Consider the following 21,145-nt stretch of genomic DNA (forward strand, 5'->3'; position numbering starts at 1 on the left):
CAGCTGCAACATCACGCATCGCAGATAGGTTCCCCCCTCACCTCCTTTGTTCGTCTTCATTCCCAAGTCCAACAGTGATTGAACAAGCTCTTGGATTCAGGTCAATGTTTGACCTGAACCACAGACAACAGATTTATCACCATCTCTAGAAGCTCTACCGAAGGCGACCACATGCAACTGTAAGACGATCTGTGATGCGTAACGAAGGACATATAAAAAGCATGGTCTGGACTGCTCAATACCAAGTACTGAGTGCAAGGCAGTTTTGTTCTAACTCATCATGACCTGTCAAATGTCACATATGTAGTAGAATGAATAGTTTCTTTGGATAGTTGTTTTCTATAACAAATATGATCAAAATATATGGCACCATATTGATTATGTTCATAATTTAATCATTCTCTGTATCTAGTTCCATTGCTGAGTGCCAAGCATCAGTGTTCAACACACACACACACACACACACACACACACACACACACACACACACACACACACACACACACACACACACACACACACACACACACACACACACACACACACACACACACACACACACACACACACACACACACACACACACACACACACACACACACAAGGGGTCACAACCGGAAGTTGAAAACTTGGATGAGTCACAGGGATGTTAGGAAGTATTTCTTCAGCCATAGAGTTGTCAGGAAGTGGGACAATCTCGAGTGTGATGTAGTGGAGGCAGAATCCATACAAAATTTTAGAAGAGGTATGATTAAGCTTATGGAGCAGGGAGAGTGTGGACCTAGGAACGACCAGCGAAGAGGCTGGGCCAGGAGCTATGACTCGCCCCGTGCAGCCACAAATAGATTAGTGTAAACAGGTAAGTACATACACAGACAAACCCATTATCAGCGATTTTTGGCTAATATTTAAATAAACATGAAATCAAATATTGATAGCACCACTACAATCTTAGAGTTTTCCACTCAAATTAATCCCAAAAAACCACTTCAGCTACAAAACTGAAACAAAACTACTTTATCTGTATTCCAAGTTTATTCAACAAACGTTGTACCAACTGCATTAATATCTACATTTTACTTATGACATTAAGTATTCAACCCAGTCAAAACAAATTATCTTGGAATTAGTTCTTGGATGACTCAATTTTTCCTGCTAGATTAACTGTGACTAATATTAGTGGATGACCATTAATAAAGGTAGTAAGTGTCTTCTAATTAAGTGAACTATGGCACGCACTACATCAGTAAAGCAGCCAATAAAACTGTCCAGTACGTGACAGATGAAAGTCTGTGTGAGAGATAGATAAATACATAAAAATAAATATATAGACAGAGATAAATACAGATATACGCACTCTCCATTCATCTATCTATAAGTGCGTGTGTGTAGGTCGACCGATAGTGCACTCGCCTCACACACTGAGGTCCGGGGGTCGATCCCCGATACGGGTGGAGATATTAGGATGTGTTTCCTGAAGACACCTGTTGTCCACTGTTCACCCATCAGTAAAATGGGTACCTGGGTGTTAGTCGACTGGTGTGGGTCGCATCCTGGGGACAAAATTGACTCATTTTTCCCGAAATACTCTGCATAACAAACGGCTTTCTATATAGTAGTATGTCATTGATATCAACTAGGCCTGTGTACCTTGTACTTGTAGAAACAGATTATTAGTAGTAGTATTATGCGTGTGTGCGCACGTGCGCGCTCTTGTGCATATCTAATGTATGTGTTTGTACTCATCTGTGTTCATCTAAGTGTGGTTGCAGGGGTAGAGTCTCAGCTCCTGACCGCACATCTCCGGTTGCCACTAACAGGGTCACCCTTGGCTACGTGAGCCCTATCATACCTGTTCTCAAAGCTATGTAAGAATTCCACTTCTACCTCTTCTGTCTAGGTCGTTCCACTTCCTGCCCACTTTAAGGCTAAATAATTATTTCCTGACATGCCTATGGGTCGTCGGTGATTTTTAGCTTCCAACTTTACCCTCGTGTACCTAAGTCCCGCCTCTCAAACAGACTCGCCTCTCAGTATTTTGTACATTGTAATCACGTCACCTCTGTCCTTCCTGTCCTCTAGTGTAGTCAGGTTTAGCTCTGGCATTTTTTTCATAGTTCTTACCCCTTCAGCTCTGGGACTAGTCTCACAGCAAATCCTTGCACTTTCTTCAGCTTCTCTACATGCCTAACCTGATGTGGGTTCTATACTGGCGCTGCATACTCCAAGACTGGCCTGGGGTATGCCGTGTATAAGGATGAAAATGCCTCCTTGTTGATATTCCTGAAAATTACCCTTAAATTTGTCAGACTCATGTTTGCTGCAGCAGTTATTGAGGTGGTGTGTCTAAGGTGAAAGGCTCGGCACTATGCTCACCCCGAGGTCCTCTTTCAGGGAGGCTTGCAGATTTTGTCCTCCGAACCTGTACACTGTTTCCGCTACGTGTATATTTGTGTGTATGCATTCATATATGCATATATGTATGTATGTGTGTGTATAACATTAATATCAGGCCGAAGGAGACTCGAACCTACGAACCTTGGTTGGGACAAGGCACGCAGTGTTCTGCTCACCGTGGGCTGCTTTGGATCTAAACGTCTAGCGTTAGCTGGGAACCAAAGTATTGGACCAGTGTGGTACGAGGAGTAGAGCTCTGCTTACCTTGTCCCAACCAAGGTTCGTAGGTTCGAGTCTCCTTCGACCTCAGATTAGTGTTTGTGAATATTTCGCCTGTGTGTGTGTGTGTGTGTGTGTGTGTGTGTGTGTGTGTGTGTGTGTGTGTGTGTGTGTGTGTATGTATGTATGTGTGTATATATGTGTGTATAACCCTAATTTCAGGCCGAATTCGAAACATGTGTGTGCATATATGTATGCATGCATGTATGTATGTATGTGTGTATGTACGTATGTATGCATGTATGTGTGATGGGAAGGAGTACGTAGCGTTGCCATCTTTGTGTTTATGGTAGCGTCGGCAACAATGATTTTTCTGCGTTGTATATTCCTGTATATACCTGGCTGAATATGCATGAGTGTATATATCTGGTTGTTTATCCCAGACTGTATATACCTGGCGGTATATACATGGGTGTGTATACATTATACATGACATATATATATACCTGGCTATATATGTATACACCTGACTGTGTTTAAGGGGTTAAGCACCAGCTTTTGGACCCAGCTCTTAACTCTTAGCCGACGTGACAGTCGTATTAGGGCAGCTGTTTCATTCCTTCCTTCCCTTCTGTCACTCCTCCCCTTCCCTCTCTTCGGTCATTCTTTCCCTTATTAATCCCTGCAGCGTTTCGATCTGTTTTAAACAATCATCAGGTCGTTACTTGGATCGAAATATCGTTATGCCGACAACATTGTTGAAAAGTCTCTTGTCGCAGAACACGTTTCTATTAAGACAACGTTTAGCTCTGCGTAGTGCTTAATCTTCATAGCTTGATAAAGCTCTACGAAGATGGGAACATGTTCTTACCATACCACGGGCGGGGCTTGAACCCGCGCCAGAGTCGTAAAACTCCAGACCGACGCGTTTGTTTGCAATTGTGTCATTACAATTTCACGAGTCATATTCTTACGTCCGTGTGTCTCACCTGAATGACAGTGGAAGTATATTCCGAGGACCGAGGACTGTGTGTGTCATCTGAGTGATCACATTCCATCTATGCGTCCTGGTCATTCTCGTATCAATCATTCTTTCTCCTTTCCACCCTAGCATTGCCCTTTAGTATCTTGTATATCGTAATCACATCTCCTCCGACTCGTCACATTATAAACGATGCGTCTTGGTCATTCTCGTATCAATCATTCTTTCTCCTTTCCACCCTAGCATTGCCCTTTAGTATCTTGTATATCGTAATCACATCTCCTCCGACTCGTCACATTATAAACGATGCGATGTTAATTTCCTTTAGTGTTAAAAAAAAAAATATATGTAATATCCTTCAGCTCAGAGAAATAACTTAATAACAAATTTGGAGATATTTTTGAGTATGTGTATTTGGTGAGTTACGGGCTGCACAGTGGTGCTGCGGACTCTATGACTGACCGTCACTTGGCTCTGACAGGCATCACCCTCAAACACACGAAAATATTTGGATATAACAGATATTTACATTTTTTTTTGCTTATGTGGTCATTTCGTTACGTCGGTTAATATACTGGCAGGTGAGGGCAGTTAATTTCTGGTAGGTGAGAGCAGTTAACATACTGGCAGGGGAGGGTGGTTAATACACTCGTAGGGGAGGGCAGTTAATATACTGGTAGGGGAGGGCAGTTAATATACTGGCAGGTGAGGGCAGTTAATATACTGGCAGGTGAGGGCAGTTAATATACTGGTAGGGGAGGGCAGTTAATATACTGGCAGGGGAGGGCAGTTAATATACTGGCAGGTGAGGGCAGTTAATATACTGGCAGGTGAGGGCAGTTAATATACTGGCAGGTGAGGGCAGTTAATATACTGGCAGGTGAAGGCAGTTAATATACTGGCAGGTGAGGGCAGTTAATATACTGGCAGGTGAGGGCAGTTAATATACTGGCATGTGAGGGCAGTTAATGTACTGGCAGGTGAAGGCAGTTAATATACTGGCAGGTGAAGGCAGTTAATATACTGGCAGGTGAGGGCAGTTAATATACTGGCAGGTGAAGGCTATTAGGAAGTTCGTGTTCGTATTATCTTGACTATTCAAAAAAATAATTCGTGAATAGAATCTGCAATCCATTGTAACAGAATTTATATCATTGACTATGTAATTTAAGTTCTATATCTTAGCGATAACTTGCTTGTATTGTGACCTGGGCGCCTGTAACATTGTCATAAAGATGTCAGAAGTATTGCCCGCACGACCATTTTTTTCTAAAATAAATTAAAAGGCATGGCATGACTTTTCATTAGAAGTAATTGAAGCGAATAAATTCATTTAGTGTTTAGGGAGAAATTTCATGTAGTGAGTGCTTATTGCCTTTATTAAGTAGCGAGTGTTTTGACCAGAGAGCTGTACATTGGTCTGTACACATTGTTCACTGGTCTGTACACACTATACACTGGCCTGGGTACACTGGTCTGTACATACCATTCGCTGGTCTGGGTACAATGCACACTTCCTTGCTGACTGCATAATCAACCAGCATTTTGCTACTCTATTCAGGCATCACACCTGACTGATCTGCTGCTGGAAGTGGTTCAGGTTGTTCTTGATGGTTGATGAGTTTTGTCTGCTGTGCTGTGTGATCTCTCTGCCAGGGTCTGGTGTTCTCTCTGCCAGAGCTAGTGCTCTCTCTGATACCGAGAACACTGTAATGGTTCATGTCACATTGACCACTGAGCTATTGACTTGCCTGACAACTCACATTTCAAAACAAATTAACAATAATAATCATATCTTTATTTCTAAAAGTACATGTACAAGGTATACAGTCCTAGCTGGCATCAATGACATACTACTATATAGAAAGCCGCTTGTTATGCTGAGCATTTCGGATAAATTAGGTCAGTTTTGTCCAGGATGCGACCCACACCAGTCGACTAACACCCAGGTACCCATTTTATACTGATGGGTGAACATGGACAACAGGTGTCTTAAGGAAACACGTCCTAATGTTTTTTTTCCAGCCATACCGGGGATGTGATCTCCGGACCTGAGTGCGTTAGTGATCGAGCTACGGGACACGTAAACACAAATGCCAGCGTAGAGCCCAATACAATAAAGACTCGCCTTGCCGTGTGCATCCAACAGCTGTATGTATGTGTTTGTAATTGCCTCTGTCATTACTTGCTTGTACCATAAGGCACAGGAGCAGTGCCATGCTCGCGGTGTCCCGTTGTTAGAAAAAGATTTATTTTTTAACGCTGGAGGGTTGATTCTGACGAGACGAGAATGGAGATTATTATTACAATCAAAATTAAGCGCTAAAGCCACAAGGGTCATACAGCACGAGAATGCAGAGCAATGTAATCGATAGGGACAGAGGGACGGGTAAATTATTGTCATAAGAAAAGACACGGTAACGATGTATAATGCAGCGCTGTATAGCCCTTGTGGTTTAGCGCTTCTTTTTTATTATAATAACGATATATAACAATATTTGTCATTATATTTATATGTGAACTGATTCTCCAGCCTCTCTGACGAGAGAGTTGCTGGTGTGTGTGTGTGTGTGTGTGTGTTTAGAGGATGTGCGTGTGTGCGCATGTGTTTTTCTGTTGAGATTGAAGCCTTCAAATCGGGCTTATAGTAGATCGGGGATTTTACAGGGTGAGGTGCATACCAGCAGGATATTTATTTGCATGTGCAGGAAGATGACATTAGGACTAACATATAGACAAAAGGTCGCTCTTAAAATATGGAACAAGTGAGCGTGGAGCTAGGATCTCGTGGGCTGCCTCCTCCCCATCATTATATATTCATACAGGTAACTTCTTCGAAACTGCGTAGATTTAAGAGAGCACTATCGAATTATTGTGAATTTTAGGTGAACTGTAATTAAGTTGAGCGGGCAGCTCACAACCGACGGACCCGGGTTCACTTCTAGGGAGAATAGAAATGTCAGGGCAAGATTCCGTACATCCGCCGCCTCTGTTCATTTAGCATACAGTGTGTCTCATACAGGGTAGGGACTTTAATTGGAATGTCACGCTATATGGCTTTGTTAGATTACCCAATATAGCAGGAAACTTCACGAGATCGAAGGTTATTGTTTACACTGTGTTCGTGAAATACTCTGGAGAGTTCCTGGTATCGATATAGCTCAGTGAGCACTTTGTGTTATAGGCGAATCATCACATCTAATTTGAGGGAAAGTACGGCGAAGGTCAAGGGAATATTAGGGTCACAGGTCATAGGTTACAACCTAACATGATTCGTCGTAAACGATGCAAATTCTTGTAGCACTGCGGCGTCTTGAAGGATGGAAAAAAAATATAGGTCAAAATTATATGATACGTTCAAGGTCTTCTGGTCCAGATAATACATGCATAGTGCAGTCCACCATAACGCAATTTTTTGCCTAATCTGAAGTAAATAATACGAAGAAGAGCTCACCCGACATCGTTCTCAGCCCTGACATCAGATTTGATGGCTGAAAAACCTCAGTTACACACAGCTGTAAGTTATAGCTTCTGCTGTCAGTCACAGCAGCTCAGCTGTAAGTCACAACAGTTTCAGCTGTAAGGAATGTGTGTGTGGCATTCCCCGAACACCCGTTCCTAAATAACATTACTGTAAGCTGGAGAGTTACTGTTGAAATACGTTTCTCTGGTCAGACGTGCGATACATCATAGACTTAAGGTGTGGATAAACATCTACGTTGGATAAGCTGGCATTTAGGTCGCCCACGGACATCACACACGCCCAGGATCCTCGGTAACCCAGTTTTCCCTTTCCTTTCAACTGATCGTTTGACCGTCATTCTGTAATGCATATTGGTGAAAGAAATACAGAGGAGGAGTCCTTCATTTATACAAGTTTTCATCCAACATCGAGCTGTTTCAAGCACAAAAAAAGGCCTCTGCATTTGTCTCTTCTCCAGCCTTCGGCATACTGACACTGTCTCCACCTATGATACCCATATTCTAGTCCTTTTTCTATTTTGCTTTTAATCTCATGTTTTCCGCTTTTTGTACAGTAATAATAGTAGAATTACTGACAAAATGTTAGATAAATGGACACAGATGCAACTAATGTGACATTTTATTGTGGCAACGTTACGCTTTCCAAGAGCTTTGTCAACCCATTACAAACTTTAGAAGGACACAGATGAGTGTATATATATATATATATATATATATATATATAAACCCACTAATTTGGGAAGAATTTAATACATTAGACAAATAATAAATTTTAAAATTCTTAATTCTTGGGTAGATAGTTTGTTGGTGGGTTGTGTGAAGGACCTGTCTAGTTGGGCCAGCGGGCCTGCTGCAGTGTTTCCTTTCTTATGAGTCGCACGTCAGGTGTTGCTTTGTTGTGGAATGTGATAGTGAGGTGTGGTCTAGACCCTTTATATGCCTTCCTTTGATGCATTACTTCTATTGTTCATTGATAATGTGAGTAGTCACGAAAGCGCTTGGAATTTCTCTATTCTTTCACAGTGGTTGTTTTGCATATTCTGAAATCACCTGTTTACTGTGATCTTATTGCATATATATATATATATATATATATAATATATATATATATATATATATATATATATATATATATATATATATATATATATATATATATATATATATATATATATTATAATGTATATAGGTACATAGGTGAATGGTAGGTAGTAGTAGTACGATTGTAACGTCTTGACAAAGCTCCTGGAGAGCGAAACATTGCCACTATAAAAAGCCACATTAGTTGCATCTGTGTCCATTTACTTAACAGTTTTTTACACATCAGCGTGACTAACTCCCCTCTTTCCATTTTCTTTCCGGTAATACAAACCTCTTTCCTGGTTCCATTCTTTCACTCCAAGCATCACTAATTTGACCCCCTCTGGTGGAGCATCCGCATTTTCCCCTCTAACCATAATTTACTCAAAATATATTTTTTTCTTAATTCCCACTTCCCTCTTCGCCGAAATTTATTCTCTTTTCTCTCCCTCCCTTGTTCTCCCGAAGGAGTTTTAATTTCCATCTTCCACTCGAGAACATGATTGATGGTGAATATCAAAATGGTATACAGTACCGACAAGTTAGTAAATAAGACACATAGGCAACATTTAGGCAACTTTATTCCGAAACGTTTCGACTACACAGTAGACTTCTTCAGTCGAGTACAGAAAGTAAGCAGGAGCAGTAGAGATATGAAGACTGATGAACAGATTACATCGTCTTCACATCTCTACTGCTCCTGACTTTCTGTACTCGAATGAAGACGCCTACTGTGTAGGCGAAACGTTTCAGAATAAAGATGCTTAAATGTTGCCAATGTGTCTTATCATGATTGATGGTGACTTGGAGACATATTATGGAGCTTCTTCCTGTTTCCCGCTACTTCACATTCCTTCGGGTGCTGAACAAACACGTAGTTCCCTCAACCATATCTCATATTCTCACCTAAAATAAGAATCCTCTCTCACATTCCGTCTTAAAAGGATTACAAAAAATCTATGGAGAACGGCAAATTAAACTGCCTAATATAGACAGTGAGGTCAAGCGTCGCATGTAGACAGTGAAGTCAAACCTCATATTATATATATAGGCAAAACATGCGATTTTGGCTTCAATAGCAACGCTCTTCTTACCGAATAAGACAAGTGAAAATTTGTGCGTGCAATAATTTCGCATAAGTCATTCTGCCCCTAACGAAAAATATATATTTCATTGTGTTTTGTTTATTATTAAATTATTGTAAAATTTTAGAAAGGACTTAATATTAAATGAGTTCTTGCTAATTGACCAATTTTACCTATTCGGCACGACATACTATATATATTATGGAAAATGTCACTTATTCTAGCAATGACTTACATCATTTTGGCCGTGCTATACTGTACGATGGCACCATCATTCAACCTGGTTGGAAATATTTAAAAGGTTTTCCACTTGGTAGCCAGGTTGCCAAAGTCTAGACTCGGAAGCCTGTGTACGCAGCACATACATCTAAAATTGCCACTTTCTGCGTATATTGAAGAAACTAGTTCTGGCAGATGCCTTCTGTGAGTGGTGACCACAATAATTTTTTTTATAATGTTTATTCAACACATTATGGCTTCATGACACACGATGACTACTGAATGAAAACGGCGTATCTGACCCATAAAATATTGGACCCAACTGCTAGAGCCCTGCGACTGCAACCTCTGTCTTAGTCTCCGCATTATATTAATAAAAGTCCCCCTGGTGTGGGCGAAGCGTCTTGTAATAAGGATACACATGTATTGCACATGTGCCTTATTCACCATCGCCATTTCTCCCTAAAAAAAACAGGGACAATATATATTTGGAGTACAGCAGAGCCCAGGGAGTACTTCCCCTGTGGGAGTGTGGGAGTCGTGGGCGAGCGAGGCGTCACTGCCAGCAGACTCAGCAGCAGCTGGAAAGTTGACTCAGTACACGTGTAGCCTCCGTCACGTGTATGCATACGCTCCCTCGGACAGGTCCAGATTCAGCACAGCTCTTGCAGAATTATGATTGATTTGACATAAACTCTCGCTTTAGCAGTACTATATTGCTGAGCAGAAGACTCCAGGTGGCATTTGGGGAACGTTTCGATTCATGGAAAAAAAGTTGACTCACCAAAAGGGTGATGGGTTAACTATTTGACTTCGTGATTGGTGTTGAAGGTGACTCACATCCCTGGTCTCTGTAATACCAGCAGCTAAAGACTCCTTACAACCATGATTCTCAGGCGCTCAGGTAGAGACAAGAAGCAGCAGACAAGAGCATAACGAAGAGGCCGCTATGACAATATTGCCGGCAGGAAGGCAGACCTGTGGAATGTATGGCAGGGCGGTCCTGGCCCTCTTCCTCCTGCTCTACCATGATTCTTCCGTCCTCTCAGGTAAGTCCTCCTTTTATCGGTTGTTTCACGTGTTTTAGTAGACACGTAGTGTGTGGCTACACTCTTCCTCATGTGATAGGAACACATGGAGTGTGTTGCTACCTCATGTATAAAAGTTAAGTTATAGGAACACCTTGTGCATGGCTATACGCAAATGAGTGTCCATGAGTTACAAAATGGGAAGAAACTTTGTATAGGTTGCTGTATAGCCCTTGTGGCTTAGCGCTTCTTTTTGATTATAATAATAATTTGTATAGGTTACATGTGAGGTAACGGTATCTGTAAGTCATCCTAATGGTTAAAATTCTTTATGAAATGTATTTAATGCTGTATTTTTGACTACCAGTAAGGGGAATAAGTATAAAAAATTCTTATAATTCGTGGCTATTAAGGTCAAATTACTATTTAGAATGGTGTAAACTTTTATTGTGAAAGTTTGCTCTGTACAAATTACCTGCGTTTGAAAATTTAGATGACCAGGATAGGTTAAAATCTACAGCTAATTATAATTAGCTGTTAAATAATTAAACTGAGGATCACCAGAAATTTCCAGAAATATCCGTGTTTCTTATAATAACGAAGGTGCTGGAAACATACATATGTTCTTGCAACATCAAATGAAGTTAATGTGAGAGGTGTTGGAAGGAAATTAACGAGTTCTTGCAATATCAAATGATTTGGATTGGGGAATTTACATGTTAGTATGAGAACTAGGAGAATGTGTTAGGATCTTTTAATGTATAAATCTGAAGATTCCATTTACCGTTTCATGTGTGGGGAATGAGAATGAAGATAGAGAAGAAAAAGAAAGTACCTAGTTTCATAACTAATAAGAAAATATATGATGGACAAGGCTAATTTTAAGTCGCCTTAATTTACTTATAGTCCAGCAGCCAGGGTGAACCTGGAATCGTTGGTAGTCCATTTTTTTTCAGTTTTATTTTAATTCAGCTGACCCTTATACAGGACCCGATGAAGGCCACAATGGCAACATTGAGCATTTGCAGAATTCGCAGAAATCTAAGATGGCCGCCACGAAAATAGGTAGATATCGTTTAAGTCATAGCTTTATAACATGAATTTTTAGATGGTTCAAACTTCTGAATTTTCCTACTCAGGGAACTAAATTTTTGGTCATTTCCAAGTCGTTAGGAAGATTTGCTATAAGCAAAACTAGCTAATCAAGTGACTGCTGGAATATTCTTTATTTACAGTTTGTAGGCTCTCATATTCAAGAAAATGACGATAATGAGAGTGTGCAGAGTCCTTTAGACTGGATTCGCTTCATTTTTATTAATTTAATAACCAAGGTAGCAGCCATTAATGAAATAAACTCCACTAAAAACTTGGTCTCTGGGAATTTATTGTCATGTATATTACATTTCACAATGCGGCCAGTTTTTGTAAGGTTAGATATATTTTGGTTATTTGCACTCCTTAAAGTGCCTTGATGCCCGTGAGGGCCTCTTGGGTCAAACATGAATGTTTCCCATACCTTAGGTGCTATGTAACCTCTACGGGTCTAGCGCTCCCCCCCTTCCCGAATAAAAATTTTTTTTTGAGTATAACGGTTCCATCCAAAGCCAGTGAGTTAAGTGTTATTAGTATTTTTATTATTGTTTATTATTTTCTCAACTGTTTCAGAAGTTTGAGATGACACTTAGACGACGTTTCGAGACTTTATAATGGCTCTGATTTTGTTCAGGTTCTTGATTTGATGTATATTTGTTGGTAGACGACATGGAAAAAACGTACAAAAGATTTCAGAACATAATTTCAGAGACAAATACCCTTTATATCTTACAAATAACAAAAAAGACCCATTACCGTGACTGGAACGATACACAAATAACCCGCACATAAGAGAGAAGCTTACGACGACGTTTCGGTCCGACTTGGACCATTTACAAAGTTGTCTTTCTCTCTTCTGTCTCGTGTTTCTGTTCCTTCATTTATTTCACCACTTCCCCTTTCACGCACCTCTGTGCGCTTGCTCTCCCTCTGTGGGCACCTAGCTCCCCTGCAGTGCTCCCCTTCCTTTGTATTTGACTGGCTCGTTCTCCTTATTCCCCACTTCTACCACTACCACTACTACTACCTCTTCTACTACTACTACTGATGAAATTAAGACACATGTGCGGCGTCTGGATGTCTTTGTTGTGGACGTTTCGTCATCCAGTGGCTGGCTGGATGGCGAAGCGTCTATGATAGGGATGCCCGGGTGTTGCACATGGGTCTTAATTTCATCTTGTCGGTATTATATACCATTCTTGTACTACTACTACTACTACCACCACCTCTTCCTGCCTATATATAGCCGTCCTGCTCCACGGACACGTTCACTCAAGGCATGCAATAGCTAGTAAGGCCCTTGTGGGCCTCTACAAGCTGAAACATGCCTCTCAACGCACCAAACTACACCTCTACAAATGCCTTATACGTCCTCTGATAACTTACTCTCCTCTAGCCCTCTCTCTTGCAGCAAAAACAAACTTACTTAAACTGCAGCGTGTCCAGAACAAGGCGCTGCGCTGGGTGCTTGATGTCAGATGGGAGGACTTCGCCACATGCGAGTCTCTACATGCCCAGTTAGACATCACTGCGCTGAATCTGTACTGGAAGACGCTCAGTGACAGACAGATTGACAAACTTGTGACACGACATGACTACTGGACCTCTCTCCTTGACGAAGACATTCGCAGACCTACAAACCAACACAACCTTTTCTACTCCTTGCATGATCCTGCTCCTAACCCTATTTACAAATAACCTTGGATTCTCCGAGAGGTACCTTCTATGACAGGTACCATTCTCTGATCCACGTTCGCCTTTACCCTTTGGGTTAAGACATGGCTCAGTTCTACACTCCTCTCTAGCTCTAAACGTCGCATGTCCCTTCCTTCCCGCTCACCCCACCGGAGTCCCAACAGAAGAGCCTGAATTTCTCTTCTCAATATCTGTCCCACGATCGCCTCGCTGCTGGGTTAAGCCCTGGCTCTATTTCTACGACTAAGAACACTCCTCTCCATCACTATTCTTCGTCTGTCCCGTCTTCCCCGCTCATCTCATTTGGGATCTTACCTGAACTTTCGTTCGTTCGTTACTTCTGGTTAGTGTGACTTTGTAAATGGTCCAAGTCGAACCGAAACGTCGTCGTAAGCTTCTCTTTTATGTGCGGGTTATTTGTGTACCCTTTATATCTAAATGACTGGTTAGAATCCTGGTTGGTGGAGTATCCCATCATAGTTGTCCTTGTAAAGGACTTGTTAGAATCCTAGTTGGTCAAGTATTACATCATGGTGGTCCTTGTAAAATGACTGGTTAGAATCCTTGTTGGAGTATCTTTATCATAGTGGCTCTTGTAAATGACTGGTTAGAATCCTGGTTGGTGAAGTATCACATCGTAGTGGACACAGTAGATACAGCTGTGAATGAGAAGCACACCTACAAGCTCTCTTTTTAATTGATGCCGGTTATTTTAACTTGGTATTGCTTATTGTTACGAGCGTTCGAGTGTCTACAGGGTCATAGGGTTCTGTAAATATCAAAACTACTACTCTTCTAACTCTCCTCTTCCCCTCCCACTTTCCTCTTTCTGAGCTACGGGCAGATAATAATATTCTACATCTTTCTGAAAGTAAATCATGACGAAATTAAAAAAAAAAATACGCCAAGGGAACATTGGCCAGTGAATCCTCTCAGCACTAACTCTCAGCTGTGATGATGTAAACGTTTTTTTTTTTTTCAACCTGTGTTGCTATTTTTGCCCAGTTGTCCGGGGGTTCACAAGGAAGGGAGGACATTTTATAGTACCTATGAGGCTCGTAAGATTGGCAATGAAGTGGAGCAGGAAATTTAACAGCACTTCGCTGCAAACTGGCAAAAACTAACCGCAACTCTTCTAGCCTAACATTCCTTTTATGATTGGTCAAACATTGGTTGGCCAAATGTGCCTCCCCCACGCCACCTGTTATTTATTTCGCACATACATAGGTATTACCCTTAAACGTTGATATTATGATCTTTTGCAGTGTTCCCCTTGGGTGAGGGTTTCATGATGTAAGGCATTGAACCTGTCCTCATCTTCCGTGTATTGAATCTGCCTTCCATTCCCTAGCCGCCGTATTATAACCTCTACGGGTTATGGCTCCCTCTTAAAATATAAAAAAAATATTTTTTACAATGTTAATATTTTATGAAGCGCTCTGTATATGTTTGGAAGGAGCTCAACGGTTTAACAACGAATTTTCACAAAATAACTGTCGAATTTATGTTTGCGTGTTTAGTAGGAACAAAGCAACCCTGTTGCTACTGCTCTGTTTATTTAGTCAGGTACGATATATACGTATATATATATATATATATATATATATATATATATATATATATATATATATATATATATATATATATATATATATATATATATATATATATATATATATATACGTATGTATATATATATATATATAATATATATTATATATTATATATATATATATATATATATATATATATATATATATATATATATATATATATATATATATATATATCTCGTGCCGAATAGGCAGAACTTGCGATCTTGGTTTAAATAGCAACGCTCATCTTGCCATATAGGACAAACGAAAATTTGTGTATGCAATAATTTCTCCAAAATCATTCTAAACCTAACGAAAAAAATATTTCGTTGTGTTTGTTTAGTATTAAATTATTGTAAACAAATCTAAAATATATATAGTTGGGTTAGGCTAAAATAAATTGTTCTTGTTATAATAACGTTAGGTAAGTTTTCTAAGATTCTTTTGGTGCAAAATTAAATTTTTTGACATTAACATTAATGAAAAAATATATCTTTAAAGCTTTACCTGCTTTTCTGTCTTCGTGTTTGGCTTCCAGTGCATTAGTCAAGAAGATAGTGCCCGAACGCTTGAGAGACTTGGTAGGAGCTCAAGACCCCAGGTTTACTGAAGCAGCAATTCGGTGGGACACCCTTACAGACTCCTCCAGTAGACCAGCTCCTCACAAACAGCACAAACAGTCCCACTGGGACAAACCGATCATGGAAAAAATCGCCAACACAATGCTCTCCAATGCTTCAGGAAAGAACAAAGCTCGTCTCCTGGCAGTGAAGGCACCACACTCAGGAGATTTCCTGTTAGCTGTTCCCAATTCCTCCCTGGGCACCCGTCTCGACCCACAGGCCATTCGGATTGGTGTTGCTCTTCGCCTAGCCGCCCCCATCCTCACCGAACATAGGTGTATTTGCGGCAGGGCGACAGCTGATCAATTCGGACTCCATGGTCTCGTGTGCCACACAGCAGAAGGGAAGTATGCCAGACATGAGGAGATCAATGACATAATAAAGAGAAGCCTCGCCACAGCCCGTTGCCCAGCTCAACGGGAACCCCAAGTACAGAGGTCTGATGGAAGTCAAAAGCGTCCTGATGGAGCCACTATGCTACCCTGGAAGGATGGAAAGCAGATTGCCTGGGACTACACCTGTGCTGCCACATTGGCAGACACCTACTTGCCATACTCTGTAGTGGAAGGGGGTGGAGCTGCCAGCCACAGGGAGACCCAGAAGATCCGAAAATATGAAGACCTTCCCCCTTGCTATAACTTCATTCCAATAGGGTCGGAGACCCTTGGAGCATGGGGCAAGTGTGCTCTAAAGTTCCTCAAAGAGCTGGGTGAAAAGCTCATCATAGAAACCAAGGACCACAGGGCGACCAGCTTCCTCTTTCAGAGACTCAGTGTTGCGATCCAGAGAGGAAATGCCTGCAGCATTCTGGGCACGCGGCCCACCGCAGGGGAGCTGGACGAAGTATTCGAGATGTAGCTCTGAGTTACCTATGTTGTTTTACTTTGCATCATATTTTTGTGAATGTTTTGTCAATGTATTTTGTCTTTAAATAAAATATATATACATAATATAGGGGGTGGTAGGAGAAAATTCTCAAACAGCTTCAGGGAGAATCTTGAGTTTTCCCAGAAGCAAGTTTATTCTTTTCTCTGAGGATGAGGGTCCCCATAACAGTTCTAGAGGTGGTACCTCCCTATATTTCTTTAAACGTATAAGAGAAAATTTTAGAAAGGACTTAATTTTAAATGAGTTCTTGCTAATTGACCAGTTTTACATATTCGGCACGACATATATATATCGAATAGGTAAAACTGGTCATTTAGCAAGAACTCATTTAAAATTAAGTCCTTTCTAAAAAATTTTCTTATGCGTCTAAAGATATATTTTTTTCATTAATGTTAATCTAAAAATTTTTAATTTTGCACCAAAAGAATCTTAGAAAACTTACCTAACCTTATTATAAGAAGAGCAATTTATTTTAGCCTAACCCAACTAAATATATTTTAGATTTGTTTACAATAATTTAATACTAAACAAACACAGTGAAATATATTTTTCTCGTTAGGTTCAGAATGATTTTGGCGAAATTATTGCATACGCAAATTTTCGCTTGTCCTATATGGCAAGATGAGCGTTACTGTTTAAGCCAAGATCGTAAATTCTGCCTATTCGGCGCGCGCACACACACACACACACACACACACTATATATATATATATATATATATATATATATATATATATATATATATATATATATATATATATACATGTATATATATATGTCGTGCCGAATAGGCAGAACTTGCGCTCTTGGCTTAAATACCAACGCTCATCTTGCCATATAGGACAAGTGAAAATTTGTGTATGCAATAATTTGGCCAAAATCATTCTGAACCTAACGAAAAAAGTATGTTTCACTGTGTTTGTTTAGTATTAAAATACTGAAAACAAATCTTAAATATATTTAGTTAGGTTAGGGTAAAATAAATTGTTCTTGTTATAATAAGGTTAGGTAAGTTTTCTAAGCTTCTTTTGATGCAAAATTATTAATTTCTACATTATCATTAATGAAAAAATGTATTTTTAAACGTATAAGAGAAAATTTTAGAAAGTACTTAACTTTAAATGAGTTCTTGCTAATTGACCAGTTTTACATATTCGGCACGACATATATATATATATATATATATATATATATATATTATATATATATATATATATATATATATATATATATATATATATATATAGATAATATATATATATATATATATATTATATATATATATATATATATATAATATATATATATATATTATATATATATATATATTTATATATATATATATATGCATCAAGTACTTCTCTCGCACAGCCGAACTCCAGATATAAGCATGGGCGCCTAGCCGAAGCTGGGATTAATGATAAATACTCATATATAATGGTTATAATCATAACCATGATTTTTAAAGAGGCGAACCGGTAAGCCAGCGGACGTCCTCGGTCAGATGACCAAAAGCTCCAGTTGTGGGTCATCATATGAATGAGACCCGCATCAGGGAACACTTATCCTGTTTCCTGACAAACCTAATGCCTACCTACCTACCGAAGCTGGGCGTTGTATTCCGAACTACGGAGCACCAGACTAGTCACATTATTTCATCAAATCCTGTAGACAGTATTTGATGGTCTGTAATTTATAGACTCCAGTCTGTCTCCTTAAATATAGGGAATACATTTGCTGTCTTCCAGATCTTTGGTAACTGTCCCGTATTCACTGATTTATTGTAGACCATAGCTAGTGGGGTGGACACTGCTTCTTCTCCCTCTCGCAAAATTCAATTTGACATGTTCCTTGGTTTCTTTTATACTGCCAAAGTTTAAACTGAGATGACCGCTTTAAATCGTGTTATCAACACTTCACAGACGATCATGTAATTGTTCCTCAGTCGAATTACGCGTTCCTTTACTGTTGTCTTTCTTCTGATGTGGCTGTGCAGTAGTTTCGGTTCAGATATGGTATTTGCTGCTCTATATACCATTCTTAAATTCTCTTAGCCTCTCTGTTAACCTTAGCACATTCGATTCTGTCCAGTGTGCTTACTTCTCTGTTCTCGAGTATCCTTTTATGTCTGTATTTTTCCACTGATTTAGGGATGTGCCAAATTATTGGTATCGGTATTGGCATTCGTCGGCAACTATTTTTTACGGTATTGGTAAAAAACGGCCGATACTTTTTAAATTATAAATATTACATGTGTGCTTAAAAATATCAACCTTAACACTACCTTACAATTTTGAGGTCTCTCTCTGTCTGTCTGTCTGTCTGTCTGTCTGTCTATCTCTCTCTCTCTCTCTCTCTCTCTCTCTCTCTCTCTCTCTCTCTCTCTCTCTTTCTCTTTCTCTCTCTCTTTCTCTCTCTTTCTCTCTGTCTCTCTTTCTCTCTTTTTCTCTCTTTCTCTCTCTTTCTCTCTCTCTCTCTTTCTCTTTCTCTCTCTCTCTCTCACACACACACACACACACACACACACACACACACACACACACACACACACACACACACACACACACACACACACACAAAACGCACAGTTATTTCACTCACCCGTATGTTCTGGCCACACGAGTGATACTATATCAGTACACCAAGCAGAAACAAGCGGAGGTATACAGAAGAAACATGGCTTATAACTAGGCTACCTAGCTTTTTGAGTCATCTGTAGCTGAGTGGCCAAAGGCGACATATAGGTAGCTAAGCTAGTGTATATATATTTGGAGAGTTGTATATCGCAATATATATATATAGGTAACATAAAGCCTAATGATTGTCGTGAAATCGATAGGCTTTAAACCTATGTCTGCTAAGCTAGCATTGGATGACTTAGGTTGTGTAAGTTGCCTCTGACTTGAGTTGAATTGAAAAGTATTCAAGGTACAGGGCGTTCCAAGTTTCTTTGGGTGAAAAGCTAATGCTATTTGTTTGCATTATTTTGATAGACAGCTTTCAACATGACAAACAACTGTTTTTTTTTTGTCACAAAAATTTATTGCCAGTGTGGGTTTATGATGGAGACAGATGATATATGATGATATAAAATGCCATTTTCTCAGAGGTGTGTTGGCACATTTTGCTTTCCGAGTTCGAGAATATTTTAACATAGTGGAGGATGGACTGGACGAAGCTCTGGTAAGTCATGTCCGGCAGGAATCCCAGACAAGATAACATTGATAATTCCCTCTCAATCTTCCTACTGTTGCGGCATACTAGTTTTAAGGTTGTGAAACAAGACGTGGATCTTATTTCACAATTGTCAGTATTTCAAACCATATCTTTTCCAGTTTTAAAGTGAGCTTAGGCTAACGTGGACTACGCTTACGATATAATCTTCAACGTGTAGAAAATGATTACGGGAATGTAAAAAAAGAAAAACTTACCAAGGTATCAAACAACGTGATGAGAACGAAGTTGGTAGGGATACAGGAGAGAAGCAGTAATACTACTACTGTGTAGAAAGTTCGGTGCTGCATCAAGCCTGGTGGAGCGGGTACTTTCTGGTGTGAGGGTGCTTATATATTTAATGTGTATTCACTCCATTGTATAGACATCGACAAGTGTATAGCTGAATAAATACGCGTAAAGGTGCATGTACACGGATGTATACCGAGAGGCGTGTATCTCGGTATATAATTTTGTGCTTTATGATAAAAGTTCATTTTAATCCCTGTATCATTGATCAAACTTTTCTTAATAATAGTTTATGGGTATATCACAGTCTTAATGACTATCGTGCTTTCAATGGGCTTTAAACATAAACAAATAGCTGCCAAATATCAGCGGAGACACAACTACATCAGTTCAGGTGTTAAATCTGTACATGTTTTTTTTTACCTGTGACCTGTTTCGGGAGTTTTCCTATTCTCTCTGCTCACCCTGTGGCCAGGTTTCCCTGTTGATTGTTTGGTCGACCAAGCTGTTACTGTTGGTGTCTCGCTGGCCCACATATCCATCACAGCCTGGTTGATCTGGCACGCTGAGGAGGTAGTGATCCAGTTTCCTTTGAATACTTAACTGACAAGTGCAGATAGTGCATTTTACGTTCTCTCTGTCTGTGTCTGTCTGTCTGTCTGTCTGTCTGTCTGTCTGTCTCTCTCTCTCTCTCTCTCTCTCTCTCTCTCTCTCTCTCTCTCTCTCTCTCTCTCTCTCTCTCTCCCCCCCCTCATCCTTCTTCTCTGTCTTTCACACATAAACTTCATAAGGTATTCACAATGCCTGGCTCCCCACCACCATCAGCCACCGGTGACAACGCTACAGTATCACAATACGAAATGTGACGATCTCATACATCCTGTACACAAAGCTAACACATCCAGGAATCGATTCATTATTACCAATAATGGAGGCCATCATTGTTCCTTAATTTATATATCTAAGAGGTTTTAAGACGAACACTTTACTCGACAGATCATATTTTTCACTTGAAGACCTTAAAACTTGCTTCAGATGACACAGTTTACCCGAGAACGACTCTAGTTATTGACTGGTTTAGGATATTGTTATTGTTCGTGTTCTTCATTGATGGCCTGGACAAGAAAATGTTGGGCCCGAAATGGTGTGTATGTCTTGAATTAGTAGCGTATTCATCAGATTTTAGTGCTTTTCGAAAAAATTTACCACAGCTTTCCTGACAGATGTATGTATATATATATATATATATATATATATATATATATATATATATATATATATATATATACATACATAC

At 39.8% G+C, this 21,145-nt stretch overlaps 1 protein-coding gene across 1 annotated transcript in view; it reads left to right on the forward strand.

Moving 5' to 3' along the window:
* Positions 1-10,079: 10,079 nt before the first annotated feature.
* LOC128693351 (uncharacterized) overlaps positions 10,080-21,145 on the forward strand; it is a gene marked incomplete at its 3' end in the record, with an annotated part of 72,313 nt that continues 61,247 nt past the window's right edge. The window contains 1 exon segment of the mRNA XM_070103309.1: positions 10,080-10,514. Coding sequence (XP_069959410.1) covers positions 10,415-10,514 — 100 coding nt within the window.

This window comes from Cherax quadricarinatus, chromosome 5 (genome assembly GCF_038502225.1).
Source record: "Cherax quadricarinatus isolate ZL_2023a chromosome 5, ASM3850222v1, whole genome shotgun sequence".
In the NCBI taxonomy this organism is placed as follows: domain Eukaryota; kingdom Metazoa; phylum Arthropoda; class Malacostraca; order Decapoda; family Parastacidae; genus Cherax; species Cherax quadricarinatus.